Here is a 17,967-nt window from a genome sequence, read left to right as displayed (position 1 = left end):
GAGTACCAGTACCAGATCAATGTGGAGCTATATACAGGGAATACCAGATCAGTTTGGAGCTATATACAGGAGTACCAGTACCAGATCAATGTGGAGCTATATACAGGGAGTACCAGATCAATGTGGAGCTATATACAGGGAGTACCAGTACCAGATCAATGTGGAGCTATATACAGGGAGTACCAGATCAATGTGGAGCTATATACAGGGAGTACCAGATCAATGTGGAGCTATATACAGGGAGTACCAGTACCAGATCAATGTGGAGCTATATACAGGGAGTACCAGATCAATGTGGAGCTATATACAGGGAGTACCAGATCAATGTGGAGCTATATACAGGGAGTACCAGTACCAGATCAATGTGGAGCTATATACAGGGAGTACCAGATCAATGTGGAGCTATATACAGGGAGTACCAGTACCAGATCAATATGGAGCTATATACAGGAGTACCAGTGCCAGATCAATGTGGAGCTATATACAGGGAGTACCAGATCAATGTGGAGCTATATACAGGGAGTACCAGATCAATGTGGAGCTATATACAGGGAGTACCAGATCAATGTGGAGCTATATACAGGGAGTACCAGATCAATGTGGAGCTATATACAGGGAGTACCAGTACCAGATCAATGTGGAGCTATATACAGGGAGTACCAGATCAATGTGGAGCTATATACAGGGAGTACCAGATCAATGTGGAGCTATATACAGGAGTACCAGTACCAGATCAATGTGGAGCTATATACAGGGAGTACCAGATCAATGTGGAGCTATATACAGGGAGTACCAGATCAATGTGGAGCTATATACAGGGAGTACCAGTACCAGATCAATGTGGAGCTATATACAGGGAGTACCAGATCAGTGTGGAGCTATATACAGGGAGTACCAGTACCAGATCAATATGGAGCTATATACAGGGAGTACCAGTGCCAGATCAATGTGGAGCTATATACAGGGAGTACCAGATCAATGTGGAGCTATATACAGGGAGTACCAGATCAATGTGGAGCTATATACAGGGAGTACCAGATCAATGTGGAGCTATATACAGGGAGTACCAGATCAATGTGGAGCTATATACAGGGAGTACCAGATCAATGTGGAGCTATATACAGGGAGTACCAGTACCAGATCAATGTGGAGCTATATACAGGGAGTACCAGTACCAGATCAATGTGGAGCTATATACAGGGAGTACCAGTACCAGATCAATGTGGAGCTATATACAGGGAGTACCAGATCAATGTGGAGCTATATACAGGGAGTACCAGTACCAGATCAATGTGAAATTGGGGAGAAATTGGGTAAAAAATGTGTTTAAATAATAATTGAGTGTATGTAAACTTCTGACCCACTGGGAATGTGATCAAATAAATAAAAGCTTAAATAAATCACTCAACTATTATTCAGACATTTCACATTCTTAAAATAAAGTGATGATCCTAACTGACCTAAGACAGGGAATTTTTACTAGAATTAAACGTCAGGAAATGTGAAAAACTGAGTTTAAATGTAATTGAATAAGGCGTATGTAAATGTATATGGTGTGTATATATAGTCTATTGAGTGTGTATATAGTGTGTATTTAGTCTAGTAAGTGTGTATATGGTGTGTATATATAGTCCAGTGAGTGTGTATATATAGTCTAGTGAGTGTGTATATGGTGTGTATATATAGTCCAGTGAGTGTGTATATATAGTCTAGTGAGTGTGTATATGGTGTGTATATATAGTCTAGTGAGTGTGTATATGGTGTGTATATATAGTCCAGTGAGTGTGTATATGGTGTGTATATATAGTCCAGTGAGTGTGTATATGGTGTGTATATATAGTCCAGTGAGTGTGTATATGGTGTGTATATATAGTCCAGTGAGTGTGTATATAGTGTGTATATATAGTCTAGTGAGTGTGTATATAGAGTCTAGTGAGTGTGTATATAGTGTGCATAGAGTGTCTAGTGAGTGTGTATATAGTGTGTATATAGAGTCTAGTGAGTGTGTATATAGTGTGTATATATAGTCCAGTGAGTGTGTATATAGTGTGTATATCGAGTCTAGTGAGTGTGTATATGGTGTGTATATAGAGTCTAGTGAGTGTTCGTAGAGTCAGTGTAGATAGATAGGGTACCATTAATTGGATATTTACCAGTCTGGCTATTTAGCAGTCTTATTGGTTGGGGGTAGGAGCTGTCTCCGAGCCTGTATGTCCGAAAGCCATTGCTCTGGTACTGTTTGCCGGACGGTAGCAGAGTGAACAGTCTATGGCTTGGATTCTTTGGTGGAGGTCCTGGATTGCAGGAAGCTCGGCCCCAGTGATGTACTGGGCTGTCCACACCACCCTCTGTAGCGATTTGCGGTTAAGGGCGGTGGATTTGCCATACAAAGCGGTATTGCAGCCAGTCAGGATGCTCTTGATGGTGCAGCTGTAGAACTTTTTGAGGATCCGAGGGCCCATACCAAATCTTTTCGGCCTCCTGCTGGTGAAGAGGCGCTGTCGTGCCCTCTTCACGACTGTGCGTGTATGTGTGGACCATGTTAGGTCCTTAGTGATGTGGACGCCAAGGAACTTGAAGCTCTCGACCTGCTCCACAACAGCCCCATCGATGTGGATGGGGGCGTTCTCTCCCCTCTTTCTCCTGTAGTCCACGATCAGCTCCTTGGTCTTACTGACGTTGAGGGAGAGGTTGCTATCCTGGAAACACACTGCTAAGTCTATGACCACCTCCCTGTATGCTGACTCATCGCCGTCGGTGATCAGGCCTATAGCCATTGCTTCGCCAGCAAACTTGATGATGGTGTTGGAGTCGTGCGTGGCCACGCAGTCGTGAGTGAAAAGGGAGTATAAGAGGGGAGTAAGCACACACCCTGAGGGGACCCCGTGTTGAGGGTCAGCGTGGTGGAAGTGTTGTTGCCTACCCTCACCACCTGGGGATGGCCCGTAATGCAGTCCAGGACCCAGTTGCAAAGGGAGGGGTTCAGTCCCAGGATCCCTAGCTTGGTGATGAGCTTGGAGGGGACTATGCTGTTGAACGCTGAGCTGTAGTCTATAAACAGAATTCTCACATAGTTAATTCCCCTCTTGTCCAGGTGGGAGGGGGCAGTCGGAAGTGCATTTGACATTGTGCCATCTGTGGATCTGTTGGGGCGGAATGCGAATTGGAGTGGGTCTAGGTTGTCTGGGATGATGGTGTTGATATGTGTCGAGAGAGAGAGTAAGAGAAAGAAGGGAGAGAGATATAGAGAGAGATGGAGAGAGAGAAAGAGAAATGGGGAGGGGGAGGGCAGCATACTTACTGTACACAGTGAGCAGTTTGTGGCTCCCTCTGAAGTGTGTCATAATGTCATGTGCAATCTGGGGTGACATTGCATGCCCATTCAGAGAGATCAGGGCTAGCTATCGGCATCAAACATGATGCACCACTCGATTCTTTGCCTTACTAATGCTAAACAGAATTCAAATAAAATCCCAGTCAGTATGGTTAAAGAGTGGCGCGTCGTTATTACCCCCCCTGGTCTGGACAAGCATGACTGATATTATGAATAGCAGGCTATTAGCAGCTACTGATGTGCTTTTAACACATTTGTTATTACCATACCAAAGGGACTGACCAACAATGGAGACAGCTTTCTATGAAAAAGCAGTTTTACACAATCCCATCAGACACGGTGTCACGCCTACTCCTGCTCCCTTCCTCCGGCGCTCGACGTCAACCGGTCTACTAACCACAGGCCCTGGCAACTATCATTACGCACACACCTGCTCCCCATCATTACGCACACACCTGCTCCCCATCATTACGCACACACCTGCTCCCCATCATTACGCACACACCTGCTCCCCATCATTACGCACACACCTGCTCCCCATCATTACGCACACACCTGCTCCCCATCATTACGCACACACCTGCTCCCCATCATTACGCACACACCTGCTCCCCATCATTACGCACACACCTGCTCCCCATCATTACGCACATCTGCTCCCCATCATTACGCACACACCTGCTCCCCATCATTACGCACACCTGCTCCCCATCATTACGCACACCTGCTCCCCATCATTACGCACACACGCTCCCCATCATTACGCACACACCTGCTCCCCATCATTTTCGCACACCTGCTCCCCATCATTACGCACACCTGCTCCCCATTACGCACACACCTGCTCCCCATCATTACGCACACACCTGCTCCCCATCATTACGCACACACCTGCTCCCCATCATTACGCACACACCTGCTCCCCATCATTACGCAAACCTGCTCCCCATCATTACGCACACACCTGCTCCCCATCATTATGCACACCTGCTCCCCATCATTACGCACACCTGCTCTCCATCATTACGCACACCTGCTCCCCTATCATTACGCACACACCATGCTCCCCATCATTACGCACACACCTGCTCCCCATCATTACTGCACACCTGCTCCCATTACGCACACACCTGCTCCCCATCATTACGCACACCTGCTCCCCATCATTACGCACACCTGCTCCCCATTACACGCACACACCTGCTCCCCATCATTACGCACACCTGCTCCCCATCATTACGCACACACCTGCTCCCCATCATTACGCACACCTGCTCTCCATCATTACAGCACACCTGCTCCCCGTCATTACGCACACCTGGTTATCATTTGCTCCGTTATTACTTTATTTAGCCCCTCAGTTGACGGCAGTCATTAGGTAGTATTGTTTTCTCTCACCTTCTGTACGCTTCTCATGTTTGTTCATCTGTATCGTTTCTTTATTAAATTCACCTTCCGCACCTGCTTCCTGACTCCCGGCGTTACAATTAGGATAATAGTCATGTCTAAGAAATGCTGTTAATGTGGAACTTTTCTGTGTTTTTTCAATTTTCTTAAGGACCCTTGGAATCATAGAAAAAGATGATCAACATCTAGCCTAAAACAGCTGGCTACAGCTGACGTGGAACATATATCCATATATGCACATTGATATTGAGGTCATACACTTTGCTAGAGTACGGCCCTGGCAGTGGCTTACTCTAACCACCTGCTTTGCTGAATGATAACATTACCAGGTGTAGGTGTATATGTGGTAGAGGTGGCACAGACACAAAGACACTCTTTTTGCTTGTCAGCTGCACACCAAAATAATTCCAGAGATGACATTGGGCCAAAATAGAGCGATTGTAACATGAGGCGCAGGGGCACGTGCTAGCTGCAACAGCAACCGGCTGGATTACCAGTTAGTCAGACCAGGCCAGCACTAGGCTACAGCAACCAGTCAGTCAGTCAGACCAGGCCAGCACTAGGGCGCAGCAATCAGTCAGTCAGTCAGACCAGGCCAGCACTAGGCTGCAACAACCAGTCAGTCAGTCAGACCAGGCCAGCACTAGGGCGCAGCAACTAGTCAGTCAGTCAGACAGACCAGGCCAGCACTAGGCTGCAACAACCAGTCAGTCAGCCAGTCAGTCAGACCAGGCCAGGACTAGGCTGCAGGAGCGCTGCTTAATCCTCTTGTTTGGCTGCCATTTCACCACAGCACCAGAGAACAATATTTTGGCATGATGAAATTTTCTCCAGCAGGGGGAATACAGGAGATTGAATCTATAATCTATTCTACGCTGTCAAGAGAACACAACACACGATCATTCATAGATCCGAGTAAATGCTAGAAAGATGTTACTAGAAATATCTGTATAAATGCTAAAGTTATATTGTGAATTTACAGGCAAGTTATGTAGAGGCAGGAGATTGTTACTAACAATGAGAAATGATTCACATTCAAAAGGTGTCTTTGTAGTGTTCCATCAATTTTCCTCAAGGTATTCTGCGCAATATTTGCACGGACAAATCCCAGACCAGAAAGCGCACTCATTAACACTGAGATCAATGAATAAACACAAACCAATATCATACCCCACCCATCAATGACTGATTGATTGATTGAAGGAATATTAATTCACCCCAAAGCCTGCCCGAGGTTAAACCATCCCAAGCCATCTGTTAGAGGTTAAACCATCCCAAGCCGTCTGTTAGAGGTTAAACCATCCCAAGCCATCTGACAGACCATCCCAAGCCGCCTGCTAGAGGTTAAACCATCCCAAGCCATCTGCTAGAGGTTAAACCATCCCAAGCCATCTGCTAGAGGTTAAACCATCCCAAGCCGTCTGACAGAGGTTAAACCATCCCAAGCCATCTGACAGACCATCCCAAGCCGCCTGCTAGAGGTTAAACCATCCCAAGCCGTCTGCTAGAGGTTAAACCATCCCAAGCCATCTGACAGAGGTTAAATCATCCCAAGCCGCCTGCTAGAGGTTAAACCATCCCAAGCCGTCTGCTAGAGGTTAAACCATCCCAAGCCGCCTGCTAGAGGTTAAACCATCCCAAGCCGCCTGCTAGAGGTTAAACCATCCCAAGCCATCTGACAGACCATCCCAAGCCGTCTGCTAGAGGTTAAACCATCCCAAGCCGTCTGCTAGAGGTTAAACCATCCCAAGCCATCTGACAGAGGTTAAACCATCCCAAGCCGTCTGTTAGAGGTTAAACCATCCCAAGCCGCCTGCTAGAGGTTAAACCATCCCAAGCCATCTGTTAGAGGTTAAACCATCCCAAGCCATCTGACAGACCATCCCAAGCCATCTGACAGACCATCCCAAGCCGCCTGCTAGAGGTTAAACCATCCCAAGCCATCTGACAGACCATCCCAAGCCACCTGCTAGAGGTTAAACCATCCCAAGCCGTCTGTTAGAGATTAAACCATCCCAAGCCGTCTGCTAGAGGTTAAACCATCCCAAGCCATCTGACAGACCATCCCAAGCCGCCTGCTAGAGGTTAAACCATCCCAAGCCGTCTGCTAGAGGTTAAACCATCCCAAGCCATCTGACAGAGGTTAAACCATCCCAAGCCGCCTGCTAGAGGTTAAACCATCCCAAGCCGTCTGCTAGAGGTTAAACCATCCCAAGCCATCTGACAGAGGTTAAACCATCCCAAGCCATCTGACAGACCATCCCAAGCCGCCTGCTAGAGGTTAAACCATCCCAAGCCATCTGACAGACCATCCCAAGCCGCCTGCTAGAGGTTAAACCATCCCAAGCCATCTGACAGACCATCCCAAGCCGCCTGCTAGAGGTTAAACCATCCCAAGCCATCTGACAGACCATCCCATGCCGCCTGCTAGAGGTTAAACCATCCCAAGCCATCTGACAGACCATCCCAAGCCGCCTGCTAGAGGTTAAACCATCCCAAGCCATCTGACAGACCATCCCAAGCCGCCTGCTAGAGGTTAAACCATCCCAAGCCGCCTGCTAGAGGTTAAACCATCCCAAGCCATCTGACAGAGGTTAAACCATCCCAAGCCATCTGCTAGAGGTTAAACCATCCCAAGCCATCTGCTAGAGGTTAAACCATCCCAAGCCATCTGACAGAGGTTAAACCATCCCAAGCCATCTGCTAGAGGTTAAACCATCCCAAGCCATCTGACAGAGGTTAAACCATCGCAAGCCGCCTCCTAGAGGTTAAACCATCCCAAGCCATCTGCTAGAGGTTAAACCATCCCAAGCCATCTGACAGAGGTTAAACCATCGCAAGCCGCCTCCTAGAGGTTAAACCATCGCAAGCCGCCTCCTAGAGGTTAAACCATCCCAAGCCGCCTCCTAGAGGTTAAACCATCCCAAGCCATCTGCTAGAGGTTAAACCATCCCAAGCCACCTGCTGTTGATTTGGATGTAGGAGGGTCTTACTAAACCTGCATGGCTTGTTGATGATAATTCCACCACTAAAACCAGCCCCCTCCATTCAGAATTGCTAGAGAAAACTCTCCCAAGATGAATCTCAGTGTGAGTGTCAAGTAGTTCAATTATAGGATATGGCTACACCTTGTCCCACCCCACAGTCTAGCACACTGAAGCACTTTGAGACAAATCAACCTGAGTAAGATGATGTGAAATATAGAAATAAACAATTTAACTGATTGAGTGGGTTTGTCTGTGTACATGTGAGAGAGAGAGAGAGAGAGAAGACACACAGAGAGACAGAGATAGAGAGAGAGAGAAAGAGAGAGAGACACACGGAGACAGAGATAAAGAGAGAGTGAAAGAGAGAGACAGGAGAGAGAGAGAGAGAGAGAGAGAGAGAGAGAGAGAGAGAGAGAGAGAGAGAGAGAGAGAGAAGGTGCGGGTCATTTGGAATGTGCAGGTGTTACAGTACTGAGTGTAACCCCTACAAAACAATTCCATACCTCCACTTCCCCTCACTAGGCAACCTAAAGCACCACTGAGCCTTATTCTCTAGTAGGTTACACCCACATTCATTGCCATAGTAATTACTGCAAAATCAGGTTTAGTAACTTAAGTTTCCTTTTAACCTGTATGAAGGTTCAATGCCTTTCTCTGAGTTCACTTTCTTTACAAAGGTATAAGAATGTAATGAAAAACATCATTACAAATTATAACAGGAAGTATAGGCTACTTACCATTAGAGTTCATTGTTGAGTTGGCATTCGAAAAGGGATACCTTCAAACTATTTGGTTACTGGATAAATACAGTTGTCATATGCACCATGTCCTGCTGTGTAATAGGTAGAAAATAAAACCAAAATAATGAAAAATACTAGAGCAAGGCTGGCATATTTAATTTGTAGGGTTTCAGCTCAGAGCAGCTCCAAACTCCTCAGCCCTCTCTCAGCTCCGAATACAGTCCAGGGTGCCTATCCTCTCTAAGCAAGGTGAAGAATCAATCTGAAACCTGATTGGAAAAAACGGGGTGTTCCCTCTGTTCAGAAGCGGATTACAACAATGCTCTGGTAGAGACAGTTGGGGATTTCATGTAAATCCGGATTGGAATTGTTGTACAGTAGGCTACTACAGAGCTGCTCTGTCTTGTTCCAGCGTCACCGCATCCTTTCTTCTGAGGAATACAGTAACGAGGCGGCGCTTTCGATGGTAGTAGGCTACTTGTACATCGCTGCTGTCAATGCGCTCTGGTGAGTAGAAGCTTTTCGGATGACCGGATCTGAGCGCAGTGGCAGGATGGAGCGGTAGACCGAAATGGTACGCGAGCGCCGAGCAGTGGTCCAACGTGCTTTTTACGCAACTCCATTTAAGAGGAACGAGGTTGTCTGCTACGTTTCATTGGCAGGAAGGATAGGCCTACATGTGGGTGTCTGAGTGTCAACACATGACATGGAAACATTGGAATTTTTAGTATGCAAAGTACCTTTTTGTAATTATCAGAACCTAAAAAATAGTTAATGTACATTTAAGCTTAGGATGCTTACTGGGCTTTCTAAGTCCTAGCCACATGTATGACTAAAAAGAGAAGATTGTAAAATAAATATGTCTATTAAACTCCAAGATTTGGACAACCTACAGTTTTTCCTCATCATTATTTAAATAATTATTACATGGCTTCCAGCATGCGCGATTCGTTTGCAGTCTAGACTCGGAGGGGTGAACATGTCCTGCTCTGACTGCAGCTGGGAGGGACTGCTGCGCGAGGACTGGGCCACCTGTGAGTGCTTTGGGACAGGGGTGGGGCCCACGGCAGCACCCACTGCTCGTTGAGAAGAGTAAGAACGATACGTGCTTTCATGTCAGTCTTACAAAAGTCTCCAATAACACCAGAAAAAGTCGCTAGATTTGTCACTATTCGCTTTTTTGAAATGTGTTGTTAGATTGGTCTGAATACTCGCTAAATATAGTTGGCAACACTGCATCTAGTGGTCATTTAAATACAGTCATTGCTATCGGAGATCCTTGGGACATCCCTACCCCATTGAAGTTGACATGTAAAATGGTTAAGATGAGGGTTAGGGTCGCAGTTATGGTTAGGGTAGGGGTTAAGGTTAGGGTAGGGGTTAGGGTCGCAGTTATGGTTAGGGTAGGGGTTAAGGTTAGGGTAGGGGTTAAGGTTAGGGTCGCAGTTATGGTTAGGTAGGGGTTAGGGGGTTTAAGGTTAGGGTAGGGGTTAAGGTTAGGTTAGGGTTAGTTATGGTTAGGGTAGGGGTTAAGGTTAGGGTAGGGGTTAAGGTTAGGGTCACAGTTATGGTTAGGGGTTAAGTTAGGGTAGGGGTGGTTAGGGGTTAAGGTTAGGGTTAGGGGGGTTAAGGTTAGGGTTAGGGTCACAGTTATGGTTAGGTTAGGTTAGGGTTAGGGTAGGGTTAGGGTTAAGGTTAGGGGGTTAAGGTTAGGGTTAGGGGTTAAGGTTAGGGTCACAGTTATGGTTAGGGTAGGGGTTAAGGTTAGGGTTAAGGTTAGGGTCACAGTTATGGTTAGGGTTAAGGGGTTAAGGTTAGGGTCACAGTTATGGTTAGGGTAGGGGTTAAGGTTAGGGTTAGGGTCACAGTTATGGTTAGGGTTAGGGGGTCACAGTTATGGTTAGGGTTTAGGTTAGGGTTACAGTTATGGTTAGGGGGGTTAAGGTTAGGGTCACAGTTATGGTTAGGGTAGGGGTTAAGGGGGTTTAAGGTTAGGGTTAGGGGTTAAGGTTAGGGTCAGTTATGGTTAGGGTAGGGGTTAGGTTAGGGTCACAGTTATGTTTAGTTAGGTTATGGGGTTAAGGTTAGGTTTAGGGTCACAGTTAAGGTTAGGGTAGGGGTTAAGGTTAGGGTTAGGGGGGGTTAAGGTTAGGGTCACAGTTATGGTTAGGGTAGGGGTTAAGGTTAGGGTTAGGGTCACAGTTATGGTTAGGTAGGGGTTAAGGTTAGGTTTAGGGTTAGGGTCATGGTTATGGTTAGGGTAGGGGGTTAAGGGTTAGGGTTAGGGGTTAAGTTATGGTTAGGGTTTAGGGGTTAAGGTTAGGGTCAGGGGTTATGGTTAGGGTAGGGGTTAAGGGTTAGGGTTAGGGGTTAAGGTTAGGGTTAGGGGTTAAGGTTAGGGTCACAGTTATGGTTAGGGTAGGGGTTAAGGTTAGGTTTAGGGTTAGGGTCACAGTTATGGTTAGGGTAGGGGTTAAGGTTTAGGGTTAGGGTTTATGGTTAGGTTTAGGGTCACAGTTATGGTTAGGGTAGGGGTTAAGGTTAGGTTTAGGGTTAGGGTCACAGTTATGGTTAGGTGGTTAAGGTTAGGGTTAGGGTCACAGTTATGGTTAGGGTAGGGGTTAAGGTTAGGGTTAGGGTCACAGTTATGGTTAGGGTAGGGGTTAAGGGTTAGGGTTAGGGGTTAAGGGTTAGGGTTTAGGATAGGGACGTCCCAAGGATTCCAGATTGCACTAACCATTTAGATGATATCTATCTGTAAATAGCTCATCCAATCTACCTACTTTATTGTTTTTATTTACCTTTCTGCTCTTTTACACACCAGTATTTCTACTTGCACATCATCATCATCTGCTCATTTATCAATCCAGTGTTAATTTGCTAAATTGTAATTACTTCGCTACTATGGCCTATTTATTGCCTTACCTCCTCACGCCATTTGCACACACTGTATATAGACTTTCTTTTTTTCTATTGTGTTATTGACTGTACGCTTGTTTACTCCATGTGTAACTCTGTGTTGTTGTTTGTGTCGCACAGTTTTGCTTTATCTTGACCAGGTCGCAGTTGTAAATGAGAACTTGTTCTCAACAAGCCTACCTGGTTAAATAAAGGTGAAATAACTAACCTACCTGGTTAAATAAAGGTGAAATAAACATAAAATAAAAAGATTCTTTCTCTTCAAACCCTGGTCAGTTCTGTTACTTGCCTGTGCCTCATTTCAACACTATAGTAACAGTAAAATAAGTGACTGTTACATTTCTAATCACTCCACATGCATTAGTTGATCTCCCTGTAACGTTAGAGATCAATCACTCTCAGCTTGCACTGATTATGAATCACTGTGCACCTTTCGATGTAGAGAACACACTGATGCATGATGGTTTCACTAGTAGGCCTCCCCTAGATCCAGAGGGGGTCAGTGTTGATCAGGATGAGACACTGGACTGGACTGAACAAGGCTGCATTCTGATTTACCACCCTTTGAAGGGACCATCCCCCACTTGCTTTGGTAAAATGCTGAGGGATGGGGCTTCAGAAATATAGAAAGAGAAATTGGCGTGCTCAGCTCATTTCATGTTTGTAGTGACAAAAGGTCTCGGGAGCCGGGTTCATAAATTATTTACATACATTATTTACATACATTATTTACATACAGTTCTATGAAATAAATCTGTTTTTCTGACCTCTGCTGCAAAAATATACATTAAAACGTATATAGAATAGTTCAGTGAGTGCAGGTTTTTACTTTCTTCATGCTTAAGAAATATATATTTTTTATTTAACCTTTATTTAACTAGGCGAGTCAGGTAAGAACAAATTCTTATTTACAATGACAGCCTACCCCGGCCAAACCCTAATGACGCTGGGCCAATTGTGCGCCGCCCTACGGGACTCCCAATCACTGCCGGTTGTGATACAGCCTGGAATCGAACCAGGGTCTGTAGTGACGCCTCTAGCACTGAGATGCAGTGACTTAGACTGCGGGAGCAAAAGCCACTCGGGAGCAAAAGCCACTCTCAAATTCATAGCTAGATCTAGGAATGCAAGGACTGACCGTCCATGTTTCAAAGCTATATAGTGTTTGTTTACAAAACTTTACATTGACTTTGTTTACAAACAATGGACTGAAACTATATTTTGGGTTCTGATAGACTACGACAGTTGAACTAAGCTCATGAGTCATTTATAAGTTATATTCTTCAACAATCAATGAGTACATATTATTAATATATAAATCCAAAGCTGGATGTAGCTACTGCAGATTGTGCATACTTCCCATCATGCATTTAACATTGGTGAAAACTCCCTCCAATCCAATGTCTGGCGGTGTGCAAGTGCACACTTTAGGAGAAAGGTTCATAATTAGGATGCGTCCTATCACTGTCTAATGCATAGTATGAACCCAACACTGTCTGATGTACGGTATGGACCCAACACTGTCTGATGTACGGTATGAACCCAACACTGTCTGATGTACGGTATGGACCCAACACTGTCTGATGTACGGTATGGACCCAACACTGTCTGATGTACGGTATGCACCCAACACTGTCTGATGTACGGTATGGACCCAACACTGTCTGATGTACGGTATGGACCCAACACTGTCTGATGTACGGTATGGACCCAACACTGTCTGATGCATAGTATGAACCCAACACTGTCTGATGTACGGTATGCACCCAACACTGTCTGATGTACGGTATGCACCCAACACTGTCTGATGTACGGTATGGACCCAACACTGTCTGATGTACGGTATGAACCCAACACTCTCTGATGTACGGTATGGACCCAACACTCTCTGATGTACAGTATGAACCCAACACTGTCTAATGCATAGTATGAACCCAATACTGTCTAATGCATAGTATGAACCCAACACTGTCTAATGCATAGTATGAACCCAACACTGTCTAATGCATAGTATGAACCCAACACTGTCTAATGTATAGTATGAACCCAACACTGTCTGATGTACGGTATGGACCCAACACTGTCTGATGTACCGTATGGACCCAACACTGTCTGATGTACGGTATGAACCCGAAACTGTCTGATGTACGGTATGGACCCAACACTCTCTGATGTACGGTATGGACCCAACACTGTCTGATGTACGGTATGAACCCAACACTGTCTGATGTACGGTATGGACCCAACACTGTCTGATGCATAGTATGAACCCAACACTGTCTGATGTACGGTATGCACCCAACACTGTCTGATGTACGGTATGGACCCAACACTGTGAAAAGTGTTGATGAGTCTCAGATCAGGCTAATAACAGGGCTGGATTACCGAACAGGCATGCAGGGCACGTGCCCCTGACCTCCAGGGGGCCCCAAACCCCCCAGAATGAAATGTTTTTTGAGAGGTTGGGGGGGGCCCTGGAGATAGGTGCCCTAAATGCGTTCGTCCGGCCCTGAATACGACACCAACAATGGCAGGTCACATCATCAGCTTCACATACAAAGATCACACCTTCTACATCTTTCCACCAAAACAATATTTCCAATTACTAGGGCTGTCAAATGAAAAATAAATAGATAATAATAGGTCATAGGTCATCACAGGATGTGCTCAAAGTTAACTGTAATTTAAGATTTTTTCATACAACAAAAACATTGCAAGAATATTAACGTCTTCATTTTGTCTAAAGTAACAGTTAGCGAAATTAGGTAAATTGAGAAAGCACACTTTTTTCAACCTCAATGTCAACTTGTTTTCACATCGCATTGTAGATTTTAGCTGTATATATCATGTATTTTGGATGTTTTCAGTGTATTTTCAATGCTTTCAGAAGATGCAATTAATCACAATAACAAAAATTATAAACTAAAATTACAACAAAAAAAAATGTTTCACCAAAGGGAGTCAATGAAAGAGCACCTCTGTATAAAGAGCACCTCTATATAAAGAGCTCCTCTATATAAAGAGCTCCTCTATATAAAGAGCCCCTCTATATAAAGAACCCCTCTATATAAAGAGCCCCTCTATATAAAGAGCCCCTCTATATAAAGAGCCCCTCTATATAAAGAGCCCCTCTATACAAAGAACCCCTCTATATAAAGAGCCCCTCTATACAAAGAACCTCTCTATATAAAGAGCCTCTCTATACAAAGAACCTCTCTATATAAAGAACCCCTCTATACAAAGAACCTCTCTATATAAAGAGCCCCTCTATATGAAGATATATAAAGAGCCCCTCTATATAATGAACTTCTCTATATAAAGAGCCCCTCTATATAAAGAACCTCTCTATATAAAGAGCCCCTCTATACAAAGAACCTCTCTATATAAAGAGCCCCTCTATATAAAGATATATAAAGAGCCCCTCTATATAAAGATATATAAAGAGCCCCTTTATCTAACAATTTCACAACAATACACACAATTCAAACCAATCTAAGTAAAGGAATGGAATTAAGAATATATAAATATATTGATGAGCAATGTCAGAGCAGCACAGTATAGAATACAGTATACATATGAGATGAGTAATGTAAGATATGAAAACATTATTAAAGGTTTAAGTTTATTAAAGTGGCCAGTAAGTTAAGTTTATTAAAGTGGTACAATTGAAGTCGGAAGTTTACATACACCTTAGCCAATTAAACTCAGTTTTTCACAATTCCTGACATTTAATCCTCGTAAAAACTCCCTGTTAGTCAGTTAGGATCACCACTTTATTTTAAGAATGTGAAATGTCAGAATAATAGTTGAGAGAATGATTTATGTCACGTTCTGACCTTTATTTCCTTTGTTTTGTCATTATTTAGTATGGTCAGGGCGTGAGTTGGGGTGGGCAGTCTATGTTTGTGTTTCTATGTTTGGTTTCTGTTTCGGCCTAGTATGGTTCTCAATCAGAGGCAGGTGTCGTTAGTTGTCTCTGATTGAGAATCATACTTAGGTAGCCTGGGTTTCACTGTTGGTTTGTGGGTGTTTGTTTCCTGTGTCAGTGTTTGTGCCACACGGGACTGTTTAGTTTATATTCACTTTTTTACTTTGTCTTCTGTCGTGTTCAGTTTATATTATTAAAACATGGACACTTACCACACTGCATTTTGCTCCGATCCCTGTTACTCCTCTTCAAACGAAGAGGAAATCTGTCGTTAAAATGTATTTCAGCTTTTATTTCTTTCATCACATTCCCAGTGGGACATAAGTATACATACACTCAATTAGTATTTGGTAGCATTGCCTTTAAATGGTTTAACTTGGGTCAAACGTTTTGGGTAGCCTTCCACAAACTTCCCACAATAAGTTGGGTGAATTTTGGCCCATTCCTCCTGACAGAGCTGGTGAAACTGAGTCAGGTTTGTAGGTCTCCTTGCTCGCACAAGCTTTTTCAGTTCTGCCCACAAATGTTCTATAGGATTGAGGTCAGAGCTTTGTGATGGCCACTCCAATACCTTGATTTTGTTGTCCATAAGCCATTTTGCCACAACTTTGGAAGTATGCTTAGGGTCATTGTCCATTTGGAAGACCCATTTGCGACAAAGCTTTAACTTCCTGACTGATGTCTTGAGATGTTGCTTCAATATATCAACATAATTTTCTGTCCTCATGATGCCATCTATTTTGTGAAGTGCACCAGTCCCTCCTGCAGCAAAGCACCCCCACAACATGATGATGCCACCCCCGTGCCTCACGGTTGGGATGGTGTTCTTCGGGTTGCAAGTCTCCACCTTTTTTCTCCAAACATAACGATGGTCATTATGGCCAAACAGTTATATTTTTGTTTCATCAGAACAGAGGACATTTCTCCAAAAAGTACGATCTTTGTCCCCATGTGCAGTTGCAAACCGTAGTCTGGTTTTTTATGGTGGTTTCGGAGCAGTGGCTTCTTCCTTGCTGAGCGGCCTTTCAGGTTATGTCGATATAGGACTCGTTTTACTGTGGATATAGATAATTTTGTGCCTGTTTCTTCCAGCATCTTCACAAGGTCCTTTGCTGTTGTTCTGGGATTCATTTGCATTTTTCGGCATTTTTTTTTCTTCAGGCGTTTGGAAATTGCTCCCAAGGATGAACCAGACTTGTGGAGGGCTACAATTTTCTATCTGAGGTCTTGGCTGATTTCTTTGGCTTTTCCCATGATGTCAAGCAAAGAGGCACTGAGTTTAAAGGTAGGCCTTGAAATTTGTCCACAGGTACACCTCCAATTGACTCAATTGATGTAAATTAGCCTATCAGAAGCTTCTAAATTCAAGACATAATTTTCTGGAATTTTCCAAGCTGTTTAAAGGCACAGTCAACTTAGTGTATGTAAACTTATGACCCACTGGAATTGTGACACAGTGAATTATAAGTGAAATAATCTGTCTGTAAACAACTGTTGGAAAAATTACTTGTGTCATGCACAAAGTAGATGTCCTAACCGACTTGCCAAAACCATATTTTGTTGACAAGAAATTTGTAGAGTGGTTGTAAAACAGGTTTTAATGACTCCAACCTAAGTGTATGTAAACTTCCAACTTCAGCTGTACGTCTTGATTTGCGACTCCACTTTGTCTCTATGCTGATGTTTTGCCTGTTTGATTGTCTTACAGAGGGAATAACTACACTGTTTGTATTCGGCCATATTCCCAGTCACCTTTCCATGGTTAAATGCGGTGGTTTGCGATTTCAGTTTTGCACGAATGCTGCCATCTATCCACGGTTTCTGGTTTGGGTAGGTTTTAATAGTCACAGTGGGAACAATATCTCCAATACACTTACTGATAAACTCAGTCACCGTATCAGTGTTTTTTTTGTCAATGTTATTCTCAGAGGTTACCCGGAAAACAATCTTGAAGCGTGGACTCCAATTGGTCAGACCGGCATTGAATAGTCATTAGCACGAGTACTTCCTTTTTGAGTTTCTGCCTATAGGAAGGGTGGAGCAAAATGGAGTCGTGATTAGATTTGCCCGAAAGGAGGGCGGGGGAGGGCCTTGTAGGCATCCAGGAAGTTGGAGTAGCAGTGGTTGAGGTGTTTTAGCAGCGTGAGTACTACAGTCAATGTGTTGATAGAACTTCAGTAGCGTTTTCCTCAAATTTGCTTTGTTAAAATCCCGAGCTACAATAAATGCGGCCTCAGGATATGTGGTTTCCAGTTTGCATAAAGTCCAGTGAAGTTCTTTGAGGGCCGTTGTGGTATCGGCTTGAGGGGGAATATACACGGCTGTGACTATAACCGACGAGAATTCTCTTGGGAGGTAATAAGGTTGGCATTTGATTGTGAGGTATTCTAGGTCGGGTGAACAAAAGGACTTGAGTTCCTGTATGTTATCGCAATCACAGTTAATCATGAAACATACATCCCCTCCCTTCTCCTTCCAGGAGAGACATTTATTGCAGAGGAGAATGGGAGAAACTCCCCAAATACTGATGTGCCAAGCTTGTAGCGTCATACCCAATTGCTGCCAAAGGCGATTCAACAAAGTAATGAGTAAATGGTCTGAATAATTATGTGAATGTGATATTTCTGTTTTTCATTTTGTATACATTTGCAA

The 17,967-nt window shown here is 44.2% G+C and overlaps 1 protein-coding gene across 1 annotated transcript in view; it reads right to left on the bottom strand.

Annotated features, from left to right (window-relative positions):
- Window positions 1-9,116, bottom strand: part of LOC112228282 (actin-binding LIM protein 3) — a 160,625-nt gene extending 151,509 nt beyond the window's left edge. The window contains exon 1 of the mRNA XM_042309618.1: window positions 8,466-9,116. Within this exon, the coding sequence (XP_042165552.1) occupies window positions 8,466-8,478 (13 nt within the window). The 5' untranslated portion in view covers window positions 8,479-9,116. The remainder of the gene's footprint in view (window positions 1-8,465) is intronic.
- Window positions 9,117-17,967: the final 8,851 nt, after the last annotated feature.

This window comes from Oncorhynchus tshawytscha, linkage group LG30 (assembly GCF_018296145.1).
Source record: "Oncorhynchus tshawytscha isolate Ot180627B linkage group LG30, Otsh_v2.0, whole genome shotgun sequence".
NCBI classification, from domain to species: Eukaryota; Metazoa; Chordata; class Actinopteri; order Salmoniformes; family Salmonidae; genus Oncorhynchus; species Oncorhynchus tshawytscha.
Note: the sequence above shows the minus strand (reverse complement) of the source record. Positions and strands in the feature narration are given on the sequence as shown.